Source organism: Amblyomma americanum, chromosome 7 (genome assembly GCF_052857255.1).
Source record: "Amblyomma americanum isolate KBUSLIRL-KWMA chromosome 7, ASM5285725v1, whole genome shotgun sequence".
NCBI lineage: Eukaryota > Metazoa > Arthropoda > Arachnida > Ixodida > Ixodidae > Amblyomma > Amblyomma americanum.
The window spans coordinates 76,083,596-76,111,332 of NC_135503.1; the positions used below are offsets into that span (position 1 = coordinate 76,083,596).

The window sequence follows — 27,737 nt, forward strand, 5'->3', positions numbered from 1 at the left end:
GGAGTAACTCGGGTTTCTCGGGGAGAGCACGTTAAACCATGCCTGGCCGCATGCTGGCATACGACATTTGCTGCTTTCTGAAGCAGGCCCTTGAATTTCCCCTTCATTACCTCTGCAACACCAGATCGTCGGCGTATATACATGCTCAATGCCTTGGATGTGGTCTAGCTTCTTTGGTAGCCCACGCAAAGCCAAGTTGAAGAGAAGCGGAGACAAGATGGCTCCCTGCGGAGTGCTTTCGGAACTTAGATTGAGCGGAGAGGAGGTCCGATCACCAATACTTATTGCCCGCTTTCCAACTGGTGAGAAAGTCCCTCACGTAATTATATGTGCGGTCGCCACAGTTGATTCTGTTAAGCTCCTCCAGTATTCCCTGGTGCATGGGAATACATTGTCAAATGCCCCCTTTTAAATCGAGCGCAAGGATGGCCTTGACTTGACATTTGCCGGGGTAGTCCAGAATATCCTCTCTGATACGGAGGAGAATATCCTGTGTAGACAGCTTTTCTCTAAAACCATACAGCGTGTACGGGAGAATATCATTATTACTCAGGAGTCTCCTCAGACGGGCGTTCACGACCCTCTCGAACAGTTTACCCAGACATGACGTCAGGGAGATCGGTCGTAAATGGTAATATCAATGAATGATCAATGATTGTGTAGTACCACATTCGCTATGCTTTAACGGGGCGGTCTGTGCAGACGCTGTAGTCTCTGCGAGAGGCCTTACTCTCGTAGAGGAAAGGCGGTACTCAGTTAACAAACATTTATTATTATTATTATTATTATTATTATTATTATTATTATTATTATTATTATTATTATTATTATTATTATTATTATTATTATTAGTGATTCTTTATTAATAACAACAACTGAAAGAAAAAATGTTGCTAGCCGCAGCATCTGCCATCAAAACCTGCGCTGCCGCTAGCGTGAGTAATATGACGGAACGTACAGGAAGAGGGAAACAACAAGGAGAGCGCTAAAAAGAAAGGATAGGAGTAGGGAGGCTATATACACTGCCGCCTTTACCCTGAATTCGTGGATTCGGAGTGGATGGGAATTCGCCAGCCCTAAAAAAAAAAAAACGAGCCGGTTAAGCTAAGCCCACGTTTTGATGCTTTAATTCAGCGAGAAGCTGTCATAAGGATGTAACCTCGGTGTCTGCTCTGGTTGCAGGAAATTTCTTCGTTAGACGAGCAGTGTGTATATAGGCTGCAAAAGGAAGTGGCTCTTCCTTGTCCTTCAAATTTGTTCTGCGGTTATGGTACCAGCACTGCGTGCTCATCTTAAGCGTGCTACACGCTCTCTCGCTGCCCATTCGTTTCAGGGCTGTCGGGCACCGAAGCGGTGCTGCCGAAGTCCGTAGCAACCGCACCCATGCGGCGTGAGGAGCCCGGCGTAGGGGCCGAGGAGGAGGAGAGCGGGGGCGGCCGCCTGGAAGAGGCCGTCCACTCTGAGCGACGAGGAGGAAGAGAAGGAAGGTGCCGACGCGTACTCGACCGCTGAGCGGCCGGCCATCAACCCCGGGTCGAGCGCTGCCCCCCTCCGACTACGGAAACGCCAGCGGTCCCGCGACCGGCCTGAATCCGCTGGAGCTCCCCTTCCGAAGACCCGTGAGTGCTGCTTCCAGAGCCTGCTTCGCACGGAATGTTCATCTGGGCTGTTCCTAGACATGAAAACGGCTGAAACCTGAAACCGGAATCTTGAACATTGGCACTTTGTCATTAACAGATACACTGCAACACGCGCAATGCAAGGCCTTGTAGATATACAATGACGTACATGGCGCCTGCACTGGCTCCTCACCTTACAACAGCGTTTTGTAACGGTCTTTCACAGTCATTTAGTGTGGGAGGATAACATCAGGAAGGAACTATGAAGCGACGTCTTAACTGGGTGTTCCTGTTATCCTAAAGATAGCTTTGGAAGACGCGGCTGCTGCCATCCATCCTGTCGACCGATAACTGCGCATGCGTAGTGCGGCTATGCTCGGTTGTTTCTCGGTAGGCTTGCTAATGGTATAGGCTATATCACTCCTAAGAATGGCCGACTAATTAGGCGAACGCAAAAGGAGGTCACAGTGGCTGTGTAGAGAGGGAGGGGGCAGTTTGGGTCATTCGCAGTTAATGTAGTGCGGCGCACTGATCTGCTCGGCTTGCGTCGACGTCGCACTGGCTTAAATGTTGGTGTTTTAAGGGCCGGTAAACCCTGTTCGTTCCTCTAAGCTTGGTGGAAGCCATGTGCGGTGCACCAGCGTGGCGCCTTCTAGGCCATGTGCAAAACCATCTATTGCACATTACAGGCTGATTCTCAGGTGATATAACGCTTTTTACTAAATTATAATACGCCTGTTTGCAATAATAAAAAATAGCCTGGATTGTTGTTCTCTAACGCTTCATTGCTAGGAGGGTCATATAACACATCCAGTCCCTGCCGGCACTCTATGGCCTCGTCACAGGAAACTCTTCGTTGCGGCGCGTGTGCAGGTCTTAACTGATCAGTGTGGCGAAGCATCATTAGCCCGCTACCGATCTCTCGGTGGGATAATTGGCATTCTATCAGTGTGTTCATTGCCATTTTAAGCCAGTTGTCGTTTATTTGTTGACAGGGGATTTTAAAACCGCATGCAATAAGCCTTTTCCTGCGCCATCGTCGGGCACATCTTATGCCAGGAAATTTCCTCATATCCTGTCCTCACCTTACTTTCTGCCACTTCTGACAACGTTTTTCTCCTATTCGTGCCCATGTTGTTACCCTTACAGAAGAGAACCGGCTATCTGCTGTGCGGATTACTTGCTATGGTTAAGTCAGATGCTTCCATTATTAACGCAATAGCTTTAAGGAGCTCGTGTAGCAGAAAATCCGGCGTCGTTGCCGGATCCGCAGGTGGGCCACCTTGGTCACGTAACCTTTTGGCGTCATAACAACCTTCCCATCGGATTGTGGGCAAACTGCGCACCGTGGCAGGTGGCACTTAATGATTGGTCCGGAGAGGATCGTAGGGAAGAGCAACGTGTTTCCCACAATTCTCACCGTAGACAGCAGCTGCGATTGCAGGGCAGTGATGCATGGCTTAATAAGCGCTGTACCACTGCGCCATGAGGGGTATGACGAGTCCCAGGGATATATTAATATAGAGTATAGAATGAGCATCTTCATTCATATATGAGAATGAACTCATCAAAACTATCGCGTCGTGCATTTAAGGCGGAGCTTAAGTGTCCCCCTTCATTTTTTTTTTCAGCTAGAATATCTTCCACTCAGAGTCTATCTTTAGACAACGCTGGTCTCTTCTTAAAATTATCCCCAATACTTTTTTCTTGCAGCCAGGGTGTATTCAGTATTGCAAAAAAAATGGCGCTCACTGCGGACACGATAAAATTCTCAACGCCCGCATCCATGCCGTCATTCCAGCAATACCATGCTAACATAGTTTCTTTAATGATCCTTTTTGCGTAGACGAAGCCCGAGTGCGGGGCAGTCTTCTACACGTACTGCGCCGAGGCCCGTCGCGAGTTCCACTACCGGGCCTCCGCGGACGCCTGCCTGGCGGTCGGCGAGGAAGACCAGGTGGTGCAGCTGTGCAACCGGGGCGCCAACCGGTTCGCCTCGTGGCGAGACTGCGAGAGGAGCTGCGTGCTGGCTGAGCCGCCGCTGGAAGCCTGCCTCGACCGGACCCTCTTCATCGGCTGCAGGAGGTACGGGGACCACGCGCGAAAGGCGTTGGCCGTCCACCGTAGGTTCAAGGGCGAAGAATGAGCAGAACGCAGGAATTGCAGGTGTTATCTTCTATCTTCATTTTGGCGTGGACCGTCCATCAGAACAGTACCCAAGGGCATCTGTGGAACTTAGTCCTTTGAAACAGTTCTTGATTTTGTAGCGATAGCTACACTATGCGACCTCTTCAACGCTTCAGCGTGGTACGACTTGAGCCCAGTGGCGGCGCCGTTTGTCGTCTGGTTGGTCACGTGGTGCGGGCGGCGCGGCGCGCAACCGCTGCAACAAACAGCTGTGCGCATGCGCCGTGTCAAGTGGGACGAAGATGAAGAAGGAACGCCTATCGAAACGTTGTGGCGAAAGACTGACATTGCAGTTCGATTGAGCTAGTTCTACTTGGCCAGATGTAGCTATCGCCTCACTCCAGGTTTAAGCAGGGCTAAACTACAGCCATTTTTAAGGAGCTCTTCAAAGAAGAGAAAAAGTGATAAAATGCAGAATTTGCTTGCTGGATGCAACGCACCCAGCTTCCTCTGGTAAGCCGGACTGGACCTAATGAAGTGACCATAGTTCGAGCATTCTCGAAAACGCTTACTCTCCTCGACCCACAGGAGAAGGCGGCAGTTTCTCTTACTATATGCTTATACCACGCAGTTTACTGGGTATGCCTGTTTATTGTGCGCGGCCATATACCGCGTGTTGCACCTGACATGTTCAGCAATTTTTAAAAATGGGCTCCGAAAATAGCGTCGTCGGAAGTGAAGCTCACCAGAATACAGCTAAAACATGCTGACTAGGTTGGTTTGTCAACATTGACTAGTTGACTTTGTAACTATAGTCTGTCTCCTTATTTACTGAAAGGCATGTGGCCCACAGTGATTAATATCCATACCAAATTTTAGAATTTAGAAAACGCTGTCACCGTCGGCGGTGTGGCCCAATGAAATTTAACCTACATCGCGTGAAAATATAGGCGTTTCGAAAAACTTGCAGGCAAAGCAACCCCTCCAGTGCATTTAACTTGTCGAAATAACCAATATTTGTTGGGCCACAGCGTAGAAATTAACTGCGTTTTGAAATTTCAAAAAGTGAAAGAGATATTACTTACACGCCTCCAAATAAATAAGGAGATAAAATGTAATAGCTAAAATGTTAACTATTCAATATTAGTTCACCTGCCTACTAGTTAGCACGTATTAGCTGTATCCTGATGCGCTACAGCACTGACAATGCTATGTCGATAAAAGCACTCTTCCAAGTCAGAAAACATATTTTTAAAACATTTCTGAACATGTTAGGTGAAACACCCGGTATAGATAGCCACAAGGCATTTGGTCAGAGAGGGTTTGTAATGCAGTTATCTGCAGATATATTTATACAAGGGTGCTCACGAGCTGCACCATGAAGACCGATCATCGGTATGAGCTCCACAACCTATGTGGTGAGGTGCTGTGCATGCAGACTGCCTTCGTGATGTAGAGCTCTGATGCTCCGACTGCTGCTCTGATCATAGAACACCGTGCGCCATTTCGACGGTTTATATAGGTGTGATATGCACCTCAAATTTCTTGTTCGTCTCAAAGGAAGACTCAAGAAAACTCCAAGCAATTTTCGCTCTGTCGAAACCAGATTCTATGGTACAGTTCTGAATAAGCTGTTTTTTTCGGGAGCAAAAGAAGCCGTTATTACTAAATAAAAAGTGTTTTAAAATTGGAGCATGTTTTTCCCGCCGCTCAAATCAAGCGAGCGACGTCAAAAACAAAAAGTGCGATTTGGTCGCCGCTTGAAAGTGAATGCTGATGAGCTGGCGTTCACACTTATAACAGATTCATTTTCAGTGAAAGTATCTTTTAACGCAGCAGCCTATCGATATCGACTAACGTCAATTGTTATCAATGTCCCTTCATCAATAATGCCAGTTTGGAGCGGTCGGGACTTGCTCAAAAAGTTGTTCCACCTCCCACTTGCGTCTTCAGTGAAGGCCTGTTCAGAGCAGTTTTCGCGTTAGCTTTCATACGCATGTGCTGTTCGAAGGAGTGTGAAAGGAAAGTGACACTTTATTATTAGCATGCTTTCGTTGAAGAACACCATACCTTTCGGTTTTCTTTGTTCCTAGTTCCCCTCTCGACAGGTGGTACCCGCAGAGCTTTTTCAAGCTCGATGAGAACGTATAAATATAGTTTTTTTTTTGTTTAGTACAAATGAGAGTTTATGTTCACATTGTCATAGCTGTACTTTTCATAAAAGAAGCCTCCGTGTACTGTCTCTCAGCTATGGAGATATTGATTTTGCCCATTTCGACCACGTCGGATAGTGCATCTAAAATCCTTTTTCTTTACTGCACGGTGTTTTTTTTTTTCGACGTGTTTCTCTTATAAAGTTAAATTTTACGCAAGCGACAATTTTGTTTGAGTTTGTCTTTCATTGAATTCCTTTCCCTCTAGCAATTTTTTTTTGTGTGCTAATTTTTATAGGCTTTTAAAATATCGCCATTGAAAGCCGTCTTCGGCATTCAATGTCTGATGTTCAACGTCGCTTTCGTGAAATTCACTCCTAAATAATTAACCTTATTCACAATGCTTAACAACTGCGAAAAAAGTTTTGCTTTTCATGTTTCATGTTTGACATGATGCTTTTAGAGAATTGTAGTGGGGATCTGCGGACAGGTTAGGCAGCCCGTGTACTTCAGCTTCTTCTGCTAGTGTTCCAGGACCTTGTATTTTTCTTGATGAAGGTAAACACATAAAAAAAAACTATGGCCTATATCGCCGTCGACAGTAGGTACAAGCATGAAATGCATTCCAATAACGGCATAGAAAATTCTATACCTCTGGCTTCCTTCTGAAGGCGTTTGCTTCCACAGTGTTTCGATGAGTTGAGTGGCGGTGGTTCTGACCCGGGAGTCATGTGGTAGCGTTCGCTCCAACACACACAACAATGAGTGTATCGCAATGACTGTTTAGTGTTGTTAGAATGATATCTACTGAGGCTAGGAAGAGCGCACGAGGGACAGTATTTCATCAGCAGTAACCGCACAGCAAAATTTTTTTAAAGCTAGCTTCGTTAACACCGAATATATTGGAGATCAAATATGATGTTCTTGCCCCCCCCCCCCCCCCCCCACTTATACGCGCCGAAGCGTCAGAAAAAAGAAAAGAAAAATTCGGGACTGCACCCCGCCGCAGCCTGTGCGGGAGGAGCGCGCCCAATGAGGAGGCTCACCCAGAATGCCTGTTCACGTCATCGGGGTAGGGGCGGCTAAGATCATGTGGTGAGGTGTCGTCCTAATCGGTTGCGAACATCAGTTTACAAAATTAGAAATAAGTTACAGGATACACGCAGATCATTTAATTTTGACTTGAGTACCCTTGTGTCTTGAATACTTGAATAACACCTGAATATTGTATGCTCAGGTGTTATTTAAATTTTTCTCTTTTCTAATTTAATTCTTGTTTTTTCTACTCCCCCTCTGTAATGCCTCTCGCCATGAGGGGTACAATAAATAAATAAATAAATAAATAAATAAATAAATAAATAAATAAATAAAGACCGCCTGTGAAGATATGTTGAATTATAATATGACCATCAACATAATTTCAGGGTCCCTTTAAGCACTCTTATTTTGAAGACTCGCCGTGCCTGGTCTGCAGACGCGCCTTACAAGCGACGTGTCGCTGCTTTTTACGAGCAATCTTCTCTTCTCCTTTGCTCGATAGACATCGAAGACCCGCGCAGCAGGCTGCCCTTTTCAGCGTGTCGACTTCTTTAGCGTGCGCTCCGCTCCATACCGTTCGGACTGGGGTTTGGCTTCAGGTTCGGCGGTCTGCTCGGCTTCATGACCGGTCGATATTCGCTTCAGTCGGCTGATTGTTAAATCTAGAAGCTCTTCATGCTTGAAAATCAGCAAGGCACCTAATTTCTGTGCAGGCAGGACGTCCGCTCGGGCTGGTGGTGGTTCGACGGCCAGCTGTGCGTGGCCTGGAGCTTCCCCGGGGGGCGGCTGCCCGGCCAACGGGAGCTCCGTCTTCTCCACGGCCGAGCAGTGCACCAGCCGCTGCACCAACCCGCGCTACCCGCCCTGCTCCGCCCCGCGCTCGGCGCCGTGCGGCAGCGGCCTCCTGAAGTTCCCCTTCTTCGCCGCCGACGCCCCGTCCGTGGTGCACGGGGGCCGCGCGACGCGATGCTTCCGGCTGTCGACGCGCCTGCTGTCCGCCCACCGCTGCCTGGTGGGAGCCAACCGCTTCCCGACCCGCACGGCCTGCGAGGTGGCCTGCAAGAGACCCACTTAGCGCTTCCACGGCGTCGTGGGGAGCGGCGGCGTGCTGCCGGGAGAACAGTGGGAATGTGGGAGGGGGGGGGGATACTGACGGAGAAGGGAGCGCCGCGCTGTTCGCTTCTCCGATTTTATAGTGTTAACGTCGGCGCATTCCTCTTTTATAATTTCTCGATTATAAACACACTCTTGATGACTGCAACGAACCATGCGTGCTTCGAAGGCGTGTTTGCACGTATCGAGTATGCCAGTCTATTCGTCGCTGCTGTTGATGCCGCAACGTGCCTGTGTTTTTTTCTCAGCTTAGAGCGGCATGCTTACCACTGTGAGCAATACCGAGAGTTGGGCCCCGCCCAAGCGCTGTCTATAGATTCTGTGCAGTCATGAGCGTTGTTCGTCTCCCCTCCGCGCTTTTTCATCTTGAACTGACCACTGCAGGCCGAATATGCGGGATGTTCAAAATTAGGCTTCCAAATTTTTTAAGCAGTCGAGTAGTACACGAAGCCTGCTTTTACTCGTTTTCGTTGTTACCAGCAGACGCAGAGTGAGAGGGTGTCGCCGTCGCCGGCAGTCACCGAATGAGCTAAATAGTTAGTCATTGCGCTTAGCTTGCGTGTTTAGGCTGGTTGGATCAGGCTTTACCTTTGCTGGGTCGTCGGGAGAAACGTGGGACAGTCGTCGGCAGACTACGGGGCAGAAACATGGAGGCGAACGAAAAGTGTTCAGCTTAAGGACAACGCAGCGAGCTACGGTAAGAAAAATGATAGGTGTAACGTTAAGAGACCGGAAGTGGGCAGAGTGGGAGAGGTAATAAGCGCGGGTTAATTACATAACTAGTTGAAATCAAGAGGAAGAAATGGGCTTGGGCAGGGCATGTAATACGAAGGCAAGATAACCGCTGGTCCTTAAGGGTAACGGAGTGGATTCCAAGAGAAGGCAAGCGTAGCAGGGGGTGGCAGAAGGTTAGGCGAATAAGAGTAGGAAGTTTGCAGGCATAAGGGTGGGCGCAGCTGGCAAAGGACAGCGTTAATGGGAGAGACATGGGAGAGGAATTTGTACTGCAGTGGGCGCAGTCAGGCGGATGCTGAAGTTCTAATAGAAGTTAAGCTGATCTGACCTGTTCGCACCGCAGAGGGAAGTTGATGAAGACGACGACGTGCACTGCACAGAGCATGTGTGTGTTTCAGCTTAACACTGGGCGTAATCGGCCGCGGCGATAGCATAGTGTTCTGGTTCAGTGGCCAGCGAAGCTGATCTGTTGGCGCCGCTTCGTGTTCGCAACCCAGTCGCGTAAGTAATGTATTTCCGCGCCCTCGAGGTGAGGGACGCCGCAAGATTCTTGGTTGGGTTTGACCCCATGGAGTAGTGCTTTCGCACAAAAATCACGGAAGAGGAATGGTGCAGGCGCGACGAGCATGAAATTGCCGCTGTTATTGCCACCTTCTTAATGAGCAATTATGCGCATTGGCGCCAAGCACTCGCGGCCTTATCAAACTGTCAAGATATTGTGGGCGGCTTGATGGTTGGCGTAGAAATTATAATAGAGCCAACCTGCCCACCACTGCACACTCCGTAAAATCAAAGGGGCAGGAGCGACAAACTTCTCCAACCCCCAAATGGGAAAGATCACGTGGCCTATGTGGCCCAAACAGCTTGTTTCATGCGGAAATTTTTCGCTCACAACGCCGACGTGGACGACGACGCCGGATTAGTCGTTGACCGGAGGCATGAGGTGTAACGAAGTTCAGTAACAATTTACTTAAGGAAAGGTCTACAACAACATATTAAAGAACAAAGCCTAGCCAAATAGCGTCGGTACGCTGGCGCGAAGCAAATCACACCAAATGAGGAGGCAAACTAACATCAAGAAGGGAACACGAGGGCGATTAGGGTGTAGCAACGTTACAAGATTAAAGCAGCACTGTACAAAAGATTAGGACGAGGAACAGTGCGAGCGACAAGAAAAGTTCGAGAGAGCGGCGAGATACTGTGACTTCCGGTCCGGTCGGAGGGAGCGTCGGGCTACGGTTGCTCTTTGCAGGGCTGATTTTGGGGGGGGGGGGGGTGCCGAGGATACGGGCGAGCTTGGGCCACGCTTCTTCGGGACCGCCGTGCTGTATTTTTAGCGCGATAGGTTTAAGGCTCCTGTTCTGCAGAAAATCCGGCGTCGTCGTCAACGTCGGCGTTGTGAGCGAAAAATTCCCGCATAAGCAACCTAGGTGGGCCACATACGTCACGTGATCTTTCGGCGTCATAGCAACGCGCCCATCGGATTGTGAGCCAACTGACCACAGTGGCAGGCGGCAGTTAATTATTGGTCGCTCGGGAAGAGCAACCTGGGTCGGACAAGTCCCACAGGTGGCAGCACCTGCCATCGCAGGGCAGTGGCGCATCGCTTAACCTCTGCACCACTACGCCAGAAGTGCTATGAGCACTGCCAGGGTTCTAGTAATGTAGACAGTGTCCAATTCCGCATATATGGGCATTAACCCATTAACGCTATCGCGTAATATCCTTAAGGCAGAGCTTAAGTGTCCCCTCCACTTTTAGTTGGCCAGCACTAAGGCCCAGACTCACCCATTTCACCGATGTCTGAAGCCTGCTTGACCTTGAAAACAGAGCCGCGAACCAAAGTCGATGTGAAAACCGAAATGCTAGCGCATCTAATTCGCAATTGGCCTAACCCTGCTAAATCGCCTGTCTTTTTTTTCAGTTTCTTCTGATAGCTACATCTTACTCAACGTTCCTTTAAGGTACCCGCGCCACATGCGAGGGGGCGCCTCTACTTCAGCGTCAAACTATTACTTGTGCCCTAAATGGGGTTAGGTGTGCTGTAAATGGCGTTAGTGTAGATAATGTGCAGTCGTCAGCACGCCCGACCACAGCGGTAGACGAGTGTGCTGTGGAGAGAGAGAGAGAGAAACAACTTTCTTGTAACACCAGTCAATGAACGCCAGGAGAGAAGTCCATCTCCCCTGTCGGCCCTAGCCGTCGGCCGGGATCCCTTGGGATACAGCAGCAGCAAGGGCTTGACCGATGATGTCTTGCTGGACGTTGGGGTCTGGGCTGCGGAGCAAAGCCTCCCAGGATTCTATAGTGCGTGAGCTATCATATTTAGCCGGGCACGTCCACACCATGTGGACCAAATTTGCTGGCTGATCGCAAAATTTGCACTTTGACCTGAATACTGTAGGATGCCACTTGCTGTAGAGTACTGGGTTGGGAAAAACCCCTGTCTGTAATTTCCTCCAAAGAACCTCCTCTTTTTTATTGAGCGTTTTGTCCGCTCCCGGATAAATTTGACGATTTAGTCTGTAGTATTGTGTGATTTCCTGGTATGCGCGCATATCCTCTGTGCTGTTTGTACTTCCAGAGATTTGGGAGGTCCCAGGGGTCGACCGGTAAGTGAGACCTCGGGCGACCGAATGAGCCTCCTCGTTCCCTTTAAGTCCTTGGTGAGCTGGTGCCCAAACGAGCAGAACCAGTTCTCTGGGTCCTCCTTCCCTGCTTAATATACGGATGGCAGTCTCCGTCACCCTCCCCGATTCGTAATTTCTCACAGCGTTTTTTGAATCGCTAATGACCACCTTGACCCCTCCTTGGCTGGCTGCTAAGGCTATCGCCACTTCCTGAGCTTCTACTGTCTTGACACCACTGACTGTGCAGCACGCCACCGGGGTTCCGTCTTCCTTAACCGCCACAGCCGCGTGTGCGGCTTTGCTCTCATATATTGCAGCGTCCGTATACAGGACGTCCTGTCGACCTGTATACCTAGCATGTAATGCTTCTGACCTGTCTTTGCGCCTGCCTTCGTGAAAGGCGGGGTGCATGTTTCTGGGCAGCGGAGGGATTTTAATCTTGTCCCTGATTTGTCGTGGTATGTCTCGTGAGCGGGCATGTTCATGCTTGGGCTCGTAGACCAATCTCTCTAAAATTTTCCTCCCCGTTTCAGAACCGAGTAGCCTTTGATGCTGAGCGGTAAGGGCAGCCTCAATGAGCTCCGCGAGAGTGTTGAAGACCCCTAGCTTCATAAGTCTCTCGGTGGATGTGTTTGGGGTAGGCCGAGTGCGACCTTGACACTTTTCCTGATAATGATTTCGAGCTTGTTCCGTTCCGCTCCGTTGAGTTTCAGGTAGGGTGCCACGTACACTATCCTACTGATTACGAAGGCTTGCACAAGTCTCAAGAGATTCGCCTTCTTCATCCCAGCGTGCCTGTTCGCTATTCTTCTGATAAGACGACACGTCTGATTTGCACTAGCTTCTAACCTAGCAAGCGTTTCATGATTCTTCCGATTCGCCTGAATCCTTAGCCCGAGGACGCGGATACTGTCAACCGCGGGGATCTCTCCGCCATTGACATACAGGTGGATGTCTGCCTCGTGCTTTTGGTGAAGCCGCCGTTTTCCAGGGGGCATCAGGAACAGTGCTTCCGACTTTTCGGCCGAGTATTTTAGTCCCTTGGGTTTCAGGTACTCTTCAATGATGTCAATTGCTTTTTGCAGAGAGCTTTCAATTTGTCCGTCACTCCCCTTATTTATCCATAAACAAACCGAAATTTTCATTCAGCTCAGCTATTGATGATACTATGCAATTGCCAGGGCACATCCTGTGTCTATGCTGTTTTGCTCCAGCGCAAGCATTTTCGCTATAGAACCGTGTACCTCCTTAAGAATTTCCCTTCCTGTGCTACAGGGTGGCGTTCGAGCGCTCTAGACAGGCACACTGTACGTCAAGGAGGTACAGGGAAGCAGAAGAGAGGCCAGGGAAGGCGATTTATTGAAGGCAACCTTAGAGCTTCCTCTGGCAGTCTGTAGAATACAACGGCGCTGCAATAGTTAGTACGCTGTCACAAAAATATTTTTATGTCCGTGTCTACTGTCTTCTCTCCTGTCTTCGTTCCGAGTTGTTCAGTATACTCGGGCATGAATTTGCGAGATAGCGATTTGGTTAGCATATTGACCAAAGCAACCTAGAAGCGCGTGCAGATGTCTGGAACAACGGGCACCTGGACGCACGTCTTGACGCAGTCCTGCTCTGTTGCAAACAATGCTGGGGACACGATGCAGTGGTTCTCCGAGAGTAGCTTGATCGAGCCTCGGAAACAGTCAAACCTCCCCGACTCGTAACCGGCGAAGTAGGGAAACCTGCGGGTGGTGCAGGGAAGTGCTGTTAAACCGTGGTGGAACAGAATACGGTCGCAAGAGCATTTTCTGGCTGTGGTTCTAGAAAGCGATGTGTGTTTTCGGCAGTGCGATAGATAGGCATAACTTTCCCGGATATTTTTTCGTTTGACCTGTAGTAGGACACGGTGACAAAGAGGGCTTCGTCGTTCTGGCACCCATAATAATTTCGTATGAACACAACATATCTTAAATCAGACGGGTACCTTGTTGGCCTTCACTTGGCTGTTTATTCAGTTAATAGAAATACCGTCTTTTTAAAAGAAATACCTTCATGATGACAGCGTCGAAATAAATAGGCGTTAATTCCCCTTAAAGGTACTTTCGAAATAACCTCTTAATACTTCCACATCTACAGCACATCTATGTAGCCAAACTCTCTATGAAAAACAAACCAGGCTAGGGGGCAGCAAAGACAATCCTAAAAGCGCCCGTAAGTCCTTAAATTTGCATACGACACTCTTCTTGCCAAAAATGCACGCCGTGCGCAAACTCAACGGACTAACTGCTGGGAAAGTGCACGAGAAGACCCTGAGTGCAAAATACTCGATTTTTTGAAGTGCAGGATATTGTCTAAGGCCAGTGAGAGCACCTCCTCTGCCGGTGACGAGGCGGATAGACTCTTGCGTGAGGAAAGGTCTTCGTACAACCGAACCGACCAGCAGCTGTGCAACTGCATAAGCAAGTACTACGAGCTGTAAAAGTTAGGGTTAAGCAAGTATATACAGTTTCATATAGTTGCCGTTTGTTTACGAGCTTAAGTAATGCTGTGTATGTATCGGCGACACTTAGCGAAACGGTGAGTGCAAAGCAGTCAATTCCCTGTCATCGCTTTCCGCCAGTAACATATAACGAAGTGAACCACGGCCTTTTATATCTTGTTTTCAACAGGCTCTAATGTGCAGCTGTCAGTTTTCAGAAATAAAACCACCTTATCCGCAAGAAATTAAAAGAAAATTGGCCGTGGCTTAGCTCTGGTTAAACCTGGAGTGACGCGATAGCTACATCTGGCCGAGTGGAACTTGGCCACGTGACCAACCACGTGACGAACCACGTCATCAGCCACGGCGCCGCGCCGCCGACAGCTGCTCCGCACCACGTGACCAACACCGTAGCTATCGCTACAAAACAGAGAAGAAAACGACCTTTGGTGTTCTGGAGTACCGGTCGTAATCTATACATACTTCAGTATTTTTTTTGTTGGCCAAAAGCGTGATTTAGACTTCAGCGCATATGCATTAAGGTATACCGCAGCTTGTTGCAAAAGCATGTGACAGCAAAGTCACCGCACTCGGCTCAAAACAGCAGAACGCTTCATAAAAGTGCGAGCGGTAAACGCAGGCAATGTATACGCTTCGCATATAAATGTTTTTTTTTTATTTTCTCCTCCACACCGCCCACTGTGGTAACATAGTCATATCGGCACTCGGTTCCCGAGCCAAAAGTTCTCTGTCAGAATGCTGGAGTTTTCATGTGTGTGCTAACTTCTGTTTCCTTTATAGTATTATGTGGGTGAATGGCTGTCGGAAACTATCCCGCTGGAAATAACTCTTCGTCTGCATTTTTTGTTTAAACGGCTGCTCCCGGGGTCTAACTGCGGCACACCTTTCCAAGCGTACCAGCATTTAGACCATTTGCAGTTAGTCCTGAGAAGGACGAATGCCATTTTGCAAGTCGGTTTTTCCCCAAAAATACTAACCTCTCGCCCCCTGTTAGTCCCATTTTTCTCAGAGTGAAGGGTACGGATAAATATGAGGCACTCTTTAGTTTCTGCTACAAGCAGACGCAGGAAAGGCCATTACAGCTTATCGAAACTGCAATTCGCACTCACACTGAACTTTCTCGCGTTGTTTGAGGCAACAGCATCAATTGAGTTAGAGATCCAGTAATGTGTGCGCCGCTTGACGTGGAGTAACTTCTGTGAGAGAACGTTTGAGCGTTGAATGGCGACACAGGTATAGAGCTTACAGAAGAGTGTATACGTGTAACTGCTTTCTATGTGCTCTGACACTCTAGGAAAAGGACGTGTCTCTCGCCGCTATTTCTGGTATACAGAGAAGCCCAAGAACTTCGGTTGTCATTAAGAATCCTGCGTGGGCTTTGTCTAGCACCATCATCAGGTTAGCTCTTATTTAGAGCCCCGGTATACATTTTCGCATAGTTATTTTACCGGTAACGGCACCACCAGTGCAAGCTATGCAAGTCCCGCTCCTTGGCTTTTTCGTTTAAATACCATTCTTGAAACCAGTCTTGCTGATATTACCTTCTTAAATGAGAATTTCTTGCCTACCACCTCACGAGCCGCTTATTAAAAAAAAACAGCTGAAGTACGCGTTGCCAGGTCGGACCATTACTGGTTTTAACCTATGCTGAAGGCTGCGAGCAGGACCGCGCAGTGCCATACCTGAGGACGTCAGCGGTGCACGTCCCTGCAGGGCCCATACCGATGGGACACCGGGTACCAAGTGAACCATATGGCTTCCGGGCCGTAGGCATGCAGCGGCTAAAGCACTCGCGAAGGCTGCCGAAGACCTGCGTGTTGTTGGGTGCCGGGCACAGGCCTTCTGGGAAGGTCCACTGCTGGCATCGCTTTCCGTCGAAAAAGGCCCATTTGGGTTTCACGTCCTGCCTGCGTACAGTAAGAGAGCTGTCCAGGAACAGTACGCCGAGAGGATTCAATTCATTTTTCTTGGTGCCATAAAGAGCGACGATATGTTTACAAAAATAGTTGCGGATATCTAAGCATAAGTCAATGAAATAGCAGGCACAGTTCTCTGAACGCGTCGGCTTGGACGTAGTAAACATTTGTGATGATGATGTTGATAGTGAATTTTTATGGCGCAAATACATCTGCGACCAAAGAGCGCCATGGCACAAGGTATTTTTGTTTGCTCAAGGTTGGGTACAAGACCCAGTAAACGATTGTAATCGCTGGCCATCGTAGCGTAGCACGCTATACTTAGAGACATGTTAGCTATTTCTAGCAGCTAGCACTATGACCACGTATTTCTCCTGTGGTCATGAAAGCACTCGTGAAGGCTGCTGAAGACGTGCGCCTTGGGTGCCGGGCACAGGCCTTCTAGGAAGGTCCACCACTGGCATCGAATTATTGGCTACATCGAACACACAGATTATCCCCTTGAGAATTCTCTAGTAAAAGTATAAGAAAGCCTTATTGTACATCGCATTCCAATTTCGCCGGTAATTCGATATTTCGAAATGTGCACCCGTCCCTGCAATTGGTGCTTCTCTTACTGGCGCTCTTTGATCACTTTTTTTTGCGCGTGGAGACGAGTCCCTGCGGAGACTTTCACAGTTGGTGGCAGCGCTAGCAATGCGAAACGGTGTGACGAAGGGAACGAGGGGTTTGCTTGAGTACAGGAAACGACAGTACTGTGCATGGAGGGGTGCCATGCATGAGGATGATAGGAGGAGAAAGGATGTTGCCAAACCGAAACTAAGTCAAGCGAGAACTGAGAAAAACAAAACGTATGAGTATAGGTGGGGCCGCAACCAGTCGCGTGAAGCGAGACGAGAACTGGATCGTGTTGCACGATATCGAAAACTTTGCTGACGTCACACATGACCGGCGCATGAACCAGAATGTTTGCTGGACAGAAGAAAGTGTCTTGAGGAAGGAGAAGCAGATCCTGATTGAATCTCGTCTGCCTCTTCTGCAACTACGGGGACGCCTTGCTGACTCGCCTCTCTACCCAGACAGCATACATCCGCGAATAATAGTAAATGAGGCATACTATGCGTTATCACTCCAAGCATGCTTAAGTATGGTCGGTGCATACAGAGGTGAATCGCTAAACGGTAACGCATGAACACGCACTGGCACTGACTGCAAGAGGAGAAAATGCAGCTCTAAGAGCCCACATGGTTCTATTTACTTTGGTTTGAACCTCTACACCAACGCAAACAGCAGCTGGCAGCGTGCACGCCAGTTTTCGTTTAATTTGATGTTCTTGCCATCTAAGACGCCATTTTTGAAACTCTAGTCTCGTTCCTTGACTGGCGCATCTCTTAGTATCGCAAATTGTACTGCAGCTTCTACCGTGTTGTGCAACGTCGTGTGATATGGCCGATTTGGGAGGAGCTGCCAACTCGGGCCTCTCAAGTCAGATGGGAGGCATTCCGAGCTTTACATGCTCCCACTAGGCCAGGGAGGCCTGGTCGTATCGTTTGGATTGGCTAAGCGGAGAAATTTATATTCGCGCAGGTGCCAACGCATTCTATTCTTGAAGACGCAGCTTAAGTGTCCCCTAATTTTTCTTCTTGATATACGCTTGTAAGAATTATTACCTCTTATACAAACAAATTGGCAAATTGTGTTCTTTTTTTTTTTGACGCAGCAGAAACCGCGAATAAAGGCGAGCCGTTGAGAGCCGATGCACCCCCCGTGTGTGCGGAACGGGGCGTACAGTAAATTTCATGCTTTATGTGTATAGCGCCGGCAGGCGTAAGTGCATCTCAATATCAAGCCGTTATAACATGTACCGTGAGTCGAACTTAAGTTTCGTTTCTTACCTAAGTGCGCAAATTTTCAGCGGTGCAGAGCTCGCACTGCTTGAAGTCGGTTTCAAGCTGGTATTGTTTGTCGTAGCTTATTCTGATGTCGACAGGTCCCTTGCATGTCGCGCGTATTAAGGCCTCGCCAATATCAAAAGCACCGGATCATGTCGCGTGCATTGCTGACATTTCTGACGTCTGGCGCGATGAAAACATGGATATAACGGGTGCAGCAAGGACAGGTCGCAGGGCAGTACAGAAACTTATGAGTGTAGGCTCGTTCTCTTGATTTTGCTCAGCCAAGAGGGTTTGAACTTTCATAAACGAATGCAACGGTATAAATGTGCCGCCAGAACTATGATCAGCGGATTACAGTTGAATAAATTGCTGTCTGGTAAACCAATACCTTACATTACCGGAAATTCGGGACAATGGCCAGCCAGCCGTGCTAAGCTTGCCCCTTAGCGGGATGTTGTGCAGCTACTTGGTCATTCTGTTTCTTACGTCACGGATGATATCAACGAGCTATTTTTAAATTCAGAACTCCATGTGCCACGTGGTGACGGCCAATGGAACTAGAAACGCTTGTCGAGAATTCCTGGTAATGCTTGTAGTATACGACCCTGCGTGCAGAGCGATACCGATCTCTTATAAAAAAAAATTATGCTGTCTATAGGATCTCCGTAGACCTTCGTGTGTAGTGTCTATAGTTTCAATGGAAATATCCCATAGGGTAGTCTAGGGACAATACAAATCCTATAGACAATCTATGATAATCTGTAGATATATGGCCATACACCTATAGTAGTCTTTTTCTATACTCTATGCATAGGCAAAATGAACGGTCTACAGGAAGGAAATAAGAATCTATAAGGAGTCTGTAAAACATCTATAGATTATTTTTATAAGGGATGAAGCCGCTCAACTTCATGAATGCGTTGATGGTGGACACAAACAGTTTCATCCGAGTCGAAACAGCAAGTGAGGCATCGGGCAGTGCACTGTACCGGGAACAGATCGAGAAGAGCGGACCAATCTCGCACTCCTGTGGCCTACTGCGCGGGTCTCCCAAGCAGACGCGCCGGCACTGCTCCATGGTGGGGAACCGGTCCGGGCTCACGTTGCACATCCGTGCCGGGTCGTTCAGGGTGGACACGCAGGAGTTGGTGCTGGGCCGGTAGTGGTGCATTCGGAGCAACAAGTGGCAGAAGCTGAACGTCGCCTTGCTGTAGTTGCCGGCCCACTGCAGATTGGAAGAACAATGAGGAGCCCATGATCAACAATTCTGGACAAAAGCATTTTTCAACGGGAAAGAGTTTATGAAATTAGTTTGTAAATAAATATATTGAAAGACTTCACTATGACAGTCAATATATTTACAGATCACCCCTCGACAGGCTTTTGCTGTCGTCAACAACGTTACTGATTTGGTTTTCTGTGACAGTCTCAACTACTCAGTGCGCCCGAAGGATGAACTTTAAAAGAAAGATTTTGTTAAGCATGAAAAAAATGGACTTTTACCTTCAGCATTTCCATAACAGTTCCTTACATTATTCTAATATGCAAACTTTTTGTCTCAGAGGCGTTTGAAGGGTGACTCACAGGGCCGGTCGGTGCACGTGTAGACCATATTTGAAATCGCTGCAAACCACTCGGACACTGAGAAAGACAGACGTGGACAAGCGCTCGTACTTGTCTGTTTGTGTATCCGTGTTCTTTGCACCGCTTCCGAAAAAGAGGGGCATTGTTTAATTCTGTGTTAGGTCAGGTTGGGGCTGGGGGATAGTATAGTACAACCCTGGACTGTCAGTAACAGGCATCTGAACGTAAAATACCGTGTGCTTGCCAGCACATGAAAAACTTTCAGGTTATCAACGGCGCCAACTGCGCTTTCAGGCTAACAGTGCTCTTTTTAGCATTGCCTGGAGCACAGTGAGGGCTTCTATTATCTATCAGACGACATGCAAAGGGATTCTGCGAGTTTTTAGGAACACTTCATATATATGTCATGTTTCCGGCACTTTACTTTGAAAGCCGGGGAGAATTCAATGAGCTCTTCAAAGGCGGTTTAGCAGGGCTTACCCGATGATGGGACGTATAATATTTGGTACATGCACTGCGGATCTTGTTGGCATCCAGAATCGATAGTTTTCTGTGGCGGCCACGTGAGCTGTTTCACAACGTCCTCGTGGGCGTGACTGCTCAAAGGACTGGTCGGACGACGCAGCTTTGTTCTGGCACAGAAAGTCGACTGGTTCATGCTTCACCGACTACTATCCGAAATCAGGCCGTTATATATTTTGCAGTGCGACCTCCGCTTCCGACAAAAGCATGAGAACACATATGTGTCGTGCTGTTAGACGCACGTGCGTGTAGCTGCACTAATCTGGCATATTCGAACGTTGTCGCTAATGGTGTTTCGCTACAGTTTGTATGAATTGTTATTTTTAATGTATGCAGGTTGCGGTCTGGAAGAAAACAAATTCCGCAAGGTTACGCAAAAGATTATGGTTTCTGGGGGTTTAACGTCCCAAAGCGACTCAGGCTACAAGAGACGCCATAGTTAAAGGCTCCGGAAATTTCGACCATCTGGGGTTCCTTAACGTGCACGGACATCGCACAGTACACAGGCTTCTAGAATTTCGTCTCCATCGAAATTCGACAGCCGCGGCAGCGATCGAACCCGCGTCTTTCGGATCAGCAGCCGAGCAGCAACACGTAAAAGACTGACTGACCTGTTACTTTGATCTGGTTAGGTAAATTCAATAGCTTCTTTTGATTTCCGGATAACCACCACATACATTTGACAGTAAAAGGCTGGACAGTCGCCGCCGTAGCTATAGTTAGTAGAGAACCGTAGGCGACATGCGGAGGTCATGGGTTCAGATCCGACCGACTGCTTTTTCTGCTAGTTACCAGTAAATTATCCTTCAGGTAAGAAAGATTGGAGCACTAATTTCCTATTGACCAAAACTGGAAAAAAATCATTCCGCAATGCTTTCTTTCGTTTCAGTGGTTGTTGGCTTACTCTATATGTATTTTGTAATGAGGCCCTCATTTACCCACCCTTGTATTATCTGTAGCGCCTCAGCAGTGTCTCTTAACAATAGACTTCGTTTTAATTTTATTTTCGCTTTCACTTGCTCCTAGCCATATGCACCGTTGTTTTTGTGTAGGTACGACGCATCAAATGCGGGCTAAAAATGCCGTTGGCCTTGAATAAGTTGTGCAGCTCAAAATCTAATCGAATTACAATGCACAGCGGAGCGTAATGCTGGTGCAGTGGGCCTGGTTTTGCCAATTGGAACACATGCTTGTATCAACCTCGTGCCTCTTATTTAGGCCATGAGTGTATTCTCTGTGTAAAACTTGAAAGGACGAACATTGCATAGTAACATGTCCAACATTCTTGGACAAGAAATTTGAATATTGAAAAATTGTAAGATACTGTTATAGAAATACTGAAGGTAATGACACATTCTTCTGAAGTGTGGGAAAATCTTTCATTTTACATGTTTCCATCGATCGCAGCGAGCAGTTAAGACTGCCTTAGAAAACCAATGGAGAGCGCATTTGACGATATCCAAAGCGTTAATAGCAAAAACAAATGCAAGACTGCCGTCAGGTGGATGGCGGATATATTGATTGTTATTCGGAAATCTTACATTATATGAAAAAACTGCGTTCATAAACTATTTACTGCTTAAAAAATGTTTTTGTCCAGAATTGCTGCGCATTAGTGTTCTACCTTCTACCAGCCAATGGTACAACCTCGTCAGACGCGGTATGTGAAGCACACTTTGAGTGAGTTTCATTGGTTGTGAGTGTCATCTCGAGCCAGTGGCACAGGAGCTGTTACAGACATTCCGCGCAGAGTGCACTTACTTTGAAAATACTTTAGAGAACTCACTTAACTCTGCCAATGTGTGTAGGCTCGACAACAGTAGTTTACATTTATACTAGACGCGTGAAAAGAAAGGATGTCGGCATATTTGAAAATGAAGCGGAGACATTTATTGACCAAAAGGGGCTTTCGGGGCTAACGTTAAGTGCTCTAAACGTGAATAACTTTTAATACGGACTCTGCACATGCGTCGTGTTCACGCTAACTTGCAGTAATTTCAGTCCATGGATTTTACGGCGCAGTGGCGTAGCCAGAAATTTTTTTCGAAGGGGGCTCATGATGCAGCGCGGCCTCCTCCTTATAAAATTTGTAGAGGGATCAAATGAATTAATCACAACTGCATTGCCGTTGCCAATGGTATTGCGTATTAGATGCTGCAAACACATTCTTGAACGCTACTCACTGTCAAGACAAGTAAAATATGTATTTTTCATAAAACAATATATTCGAACTTCCCAAAAACAGTGGCAGAAATAACTGATATCAATGCTTTTATCTTTTTTTCTATTTATTAAGTAACGAAAATGTCTCATGAATTTTAGAACTATATCAGTTGGAAACCAGCAAAGTAGTGCATGTCCCTAATATGAATGATGAAGTTGAGGACAAATATTTTAACAAATCTTTGTCATTCAAGAAACTTGTTTACAATTTTTGTACATATGCAATGACCAGAAAAAAAAAAACCCTTCAGTGACGCTGTCCTTCGTTTCAATGTATTCCGCGGCTGGAGCTTTCACCGGTCGAGTATTGTAAGTAATTGCGCCGAAATTATAGTCCCAAAAGAGAGCACATATAAAACGCAGGGGTTCTGAAAAATATAGATTATAAATGCGAAGATACAATAGAATATCACATATTCGAAGGATATACAGCTTGAAAAAGGGCTACAAAGCGTCGCTGGAAATAAAGTTCACTGATGTATACAGAAGACATGAAAAGAAAATATTTAAACATACCTTTATGCTCTAATCAATCTAGATACCTAGGTTAAAGAATCCAAATAAACCCAATCACAGATAGTAATTTTTACGCATAGAAAGACAGGCTAACCTCCAAGAATAAAACTATCATCGCAGAAATCCTGATATGTCGGTCGCGACAGCACCATATGGATAGATTAATAGAGGAAGAATGCAGAAATCAATACGAAAACGTGTATTTTCACTGCTTGAAAATTTGCTGCAATCAGTCTGCACAAAAAATAATGAAGGGTATGGGTCTGGTTCAAAAAGAAGTAAAAGCAGGTAGCTAAAAAAAAAGGAAGGAAAAAGACAAACGAGAACATAAATTATGCGAAAAGTTGACCTCTCCAATATGCGAAAGTGTTTGTGGGGAGCACCGTGTGGGCCGGGCTTTCAATGAGCAAGGTCAGTCAGATTGGTTAATGATGTCTTCGTAATTTTCGTATTCGCATGACAACTTTGATCATGATGGTAACTGTTACAATAAACGGCAAAAAATTCTGCGGTTTTAAAGGCTAATGACTAGTCATACGCACTCCCAATTATACGCGTTTATGGGACTGAAGGGACATATATGTTTACTTGCATTGGTTTTGCTGCTTTGCTATGTAAAGGACAAAGTTAATGAGAAATTTATATGCATAAAGTTTCGGAATGGAAATCAATGCGTCCCGTAGATTCCCCTGCCGCCGCGAGATGCCGCGATGAGCCTGGTCGTCATAGAAACGCCACTGAAACTTTGTGCTCCGATGGGGCTCCTTGCATTATGCGACTCCAGGTGCATGGGCGTTAATTCCCACGCAGTCCAGCCCGAGTTCGCAATGTTCGCGCCGAAATGTCTTTTTCGAGCGTGAAAAAGACATTGTAGACAAAATCCAGCATGTTTTCTAGTGCCGGTGGTTGTTTTGGTCTGCGGTGCATAACATAAACGAAAAACTTCCGAAGGGGGCTGAAGACCCATAAGCTACCCCCTGGCTACGCCCCTGGGCGCAAGGGTAGCTTCGCCAAGGAGCACCACGGCACAATTTATTTTATTCTGTTGAAGGTGGGGTTAGAGACCCGTTCCTCAAATATTTCAGCCCAGATCAGCCTGAAATCAGGCCTGGAGAAACCTTGTACGCATTGTATCATCGGTTGGTACTCGGTGGCGCTGGGTATCTAACACCGCCCCCCTCGCATGAGAGGCCGATGCTCAACCCACTAGACTACCACTGCTGTTTAACTTCGGATACCTTGAAGCATTATAAGTACTTGACTTATAATTAATAAGGTGCCTGAAAGCATTTTTGTCGCGGAAAAGAAATATTGGCGAAGTCATTTTGCGGGCTCTTTAGATATTATGGGATTTAACGACCCAACATGATTAAGGCTATGAGGTACCCCGTAGTAGAGGGCTCCGGGAAATTTCTACCCCTTGGGTTTTTTTAACGTGCCCAGGCATCGCGGAGTACACGGGCGTTCAGCATTTGGCCTCCATCGAAATGCGACCGTCACGGCCGGGATCGAACCCGCGTCTTTCGGGTCAGCAGTACAACGCCTGGGCTCTTAAACTATTACAAAAAAGAGTACTTGTTTTACCAGCTCACGTCGGCGTCATGTGCTTTTTTCCGTGTATAACCACTTTCGCCAAGATGGCAACGAGTTTCAGTGCACTCGCTCTAAGCAAGTTTGCCCGTCTGGCGCGTATTTACAGTGAAAGTTGAGCTTGAGTGCATACCTGAGCAACCAGCGCAGGTTTATCGGCTTCACCGACGACGTCCTTCGTCACCGACCCTGCTCGCACGCCGTAGTTCGGTCTGAAAGGGTTCGGCTTGTGGCCGGCCGCGACGCCGTTCTTTCTTCTGGCCGGCCCCGTCTTAGCTAGTCTTGAGTGGACGGTGATATTAATGGCCTCCTTCGCTTTCAGATTGCCGCTCACGGAGGAGGGCGCTTTGAAGGTGACAGGGAATTTGAAAAGGCGGTCGTCCATCTTCGACGTCGTAGACTGCGGCACACGAGGCACTCGCTTAAAAGGCAATTTAACCTGGCTAGGGAGGGGGGGGGGATGGAATTTGTTAGAAAATTTTACGTATGGTCCTAATGCTACGAAAAAAAAAGTGTCCTCTTATGAGGAAATAGCTGTATACCAGTGCATCCGCTCTAAAGAAACGGCAGTAAATGCTTAAGGCGTTAAGTCTGTTAGTGCCATTAATTTCGAATTTGGTGCGACACGTCCATATTTAATGTCATTATACGAAAGTTACGATGACGATAGCGCTTGCAAGGCAGTAAGAAATTTCAACTGTATGTAAACAGTGCTAATGAGCGAAATATATCGGCAAAATTGTTCAAATTGAATATAAAATGCCTATTTTGCAGAAAACACGGTTGTTATTGCTTTACAGGTCGCACAAGCAGCCATAATCTCGCGTAATAGTACACAAGCCGCCAGCGTCAGAAGTGCTGGTAAAAATGGCGCCCGTCGCATTGAACATGCAGTAGGGGTGCCTCATCTGGCTGAAAGTTATGATATAACTATTTGGTACCGGTTAGGAAGTTGTTGCTAACAAAGTTTCGTGCTTTTGTGCGTGTGGAATAGGAACTCCAGTAAGAATTGCTAGGGCGAATGATTTGTTGCGAACTCCGTAGGTCACGAATGGCAGTGAGGCTAATGCCGTTAAAAATTTTCCCGTTTTGTACGCGCGAATGCCATTAACCTTAAAAGGCAGGAAGCACTTATAGCATTAAATTTGCCCGTGTGGCACAGGTATTACTCAACGACACACAGACGTGTTCAATGTCGTTAGTCAATGCGCTATGAGCATTGCCTTCATTATTCTATATCGTCCATGAGCAATGTGAGGGAACAAAAATTTTAAGAGAAAAGTGCGAATTTTCGGTATATTTTTCCACTAGACATGACAATGGCTTTCACATATTATACGTTGAGACAAAAAAAAAAACTAGTTAGAGAACGGAATTTAAACTGCTTGTCAGACATAAATACGCCGTGATCAATAAATGAATGCTCAAATTTCGCCCCTTTCATACCGCTCACAACTGTACTATCAGCACGAAATGAAACGCGGACAAGGCAATTGAGCCACTAACAGCAAGATATGAAGCTCTTAGCCAGAGGAAGCTCAGTACTAGCGAAGGGTAATTTCACTTCGAAGTCGTGAACTCTTCTCCACTGTTAATCAACCTCGCTTGTATGTGCTCTCCAGGAGCTAATATGCTGGTATTTTTTTTTGTTGCCACTTCAGTTTTATTGTTCGCGTTTCATTCGTTGCGATAGTACATCCGTGACCCTACCTCTCTGTGTGCATATGCCCATTATTTTCACAACGTTAAAAACACACCTTCGCCCCGGTTTTGTACAGTCAGGGCAGAGGGTGTAGCAGGAAGCAGTTGTCAGAAAAGAAATTAAATAGCGTTTCTAAGCAAAATATTATCCCTTTGAAAAATGGCCGCAGAAAATTCACGCAATATACTGAACAGCGGAACAATTGGCGCGGCAGCCGTGCAAAGAGGTTTAGCACCTCATAAACATATTTCTAAGTAACATTCAGGATCTTCGCATCAATTTATTAAGTACAGTAAGAAAGTATCGCTTTTCGCCCGTTGATAACGAATCTAGACGTGGGAGAGTGTTACCACGTTTTACGGTGCAGAAAGAAATGAATAGACGTGAGTTTCAAATGGCATAAACCAGTAATCAGAGCATTTAAGAGTGCTAGTAACAGTGTAAGCATGATATATGAGAACACATCTCAACGAATTTTCGTCAGTGGTGCGGAACTTTCGTGGTTTTCGCCACATTGGACACCTCAGCCCAGAGCTAAATGTTGGAAACGCCGCAAACGATACTTCACTGGTTTCTGGCCCCAACTGATCATATCTCAACTGCTAAGAAAAAAATAAAATCTTTGCAACATTGGTACACAGTCCGAAACAATGGCGTAAGATGGCAGGTGCTGCCACCGGTGGAACATGTGCGATCCAGGTTGCTTTTCTCGAGCCACTGCCCTGGGTTGGCAGGTGCTGCGATCGGTGGAATTTGAGCGATCCAGGCTGGTCTCGAACAGACAGACAGACAGACAGACAGACAGACAGACAGACGGACAGACAGACAGACAGACAGACAGACAGACAGACAGACAGACAGACAGACAGACAGACAGACAGACAGACAGACAGACAGACAGACAGACAGACAGAGCGACAGACAGACAGACAGACAGACAGACAGACAGACAGACAGACAGACAGACAGACAGACAGACAGACAGACAGACAGACAGACAGACAGACAGACAGACAGACAGACAGACAGACAGACAGACAGACAGACAGACAGACAGACAGACAGACAGACAGACAGACAGACAGACAGACAGACAGACAGACAGACAGACAGACAGACAGACGGACAGACAGACAGACAGACAGACAGACACGATTTTGCTCGGTTCAGAACCACCGGATGACTGACTCTGCACTAAATGATCGGTGACTATGTTTGTACTTCGGAAAAAAAAAGTACCTGCTGGCAACGTACCAGAGTGAGCAAACGTCGCCGCACAGGTGGTGCAACCGATCCACCGTTGGGTGACTCGCTTCCCGTAATAGCAGCGCCTCGGAGGGTGTTCCAAAATGCCGATGCAACTGCAGCATTCTCCACACGCTGTTCTCCGGTTCCCGCGGTGGCCCACTGGGCACACACGAGCACCGCCACGAACCACGGTGGCAGCCACGCTGCCGCCAGCATTATGCGGACAGTCTGTTTGCGCTGGCCGCCACTGTAGCAGGCTGGGCGCAGCTAGCGGAAGACTGCACGGGGCAATGCGATAAACCTTCCTTCCGGGGTGGTCTTGGCCTGATGAACATATATTACGTTGGGGCAACCTACAAAGATTGAAAAATATAAGGCCCTGCCTGCACCGGGTGATCTATCGGGAAAAAAATTGCTGGTGGTTTAGCACCACCAAAAATTGCGTGAAAGCACAAGTTTTTCCAGCGCGATGATACTTGCCTTTTTGAAGAGCGTACTGCGCAGTGCCTAGTTGAGTGCGATTTCAGCGACGAATTTCCCCAGGTGTAGAAGCGACCGCACGTTGCAAACCGACACTTTGCGCATGAGAAACGCACACGTTTGAGCAAGGCGAAAAAGGTTTTTTTTTTTTTGCTTAGTGG

The 27,737-nt window shown here is 47.3% G+C and overlaps 1 protein-coding gene and 1 pseudogene across 1 annotated transcript; one reads left to right on the forward strand and one right to left on the reverse strand.

Moving 5' to 3' along the window:
* Positions 1–8,012, forward strand: part of LOC144097815 (uncharacterized) — an 8,640-nt pseudogene extending 628 nt beyond the window's left edge.
* A 4,955-nt stretch (positions 8,013–12,967) lies between these two features.
* Positions 12,968–27,439, reverse strand: LOC144097816 (uncharacterized). The gene is made up of 4 exons (XM_077630442.1): positions 27,103–27,439; positions 18,701–18,936; positions 15,583–15,807; positions 12,968–13,142 (listed from the first exon to the last, which is right to left on the reverse strand). Exons 1-4 carry the CDS (start codon positions 27,310–27,312, stop codon positions 12,968–12,970), a joined length of 846 nt encoding a protein of 281 aa, XP_077486568.1. The 5' UTR covers positions 27,313–27,439.
* Between the last annotated feature and the right edge of the window lie 298 nt (positions 27,440–27,737).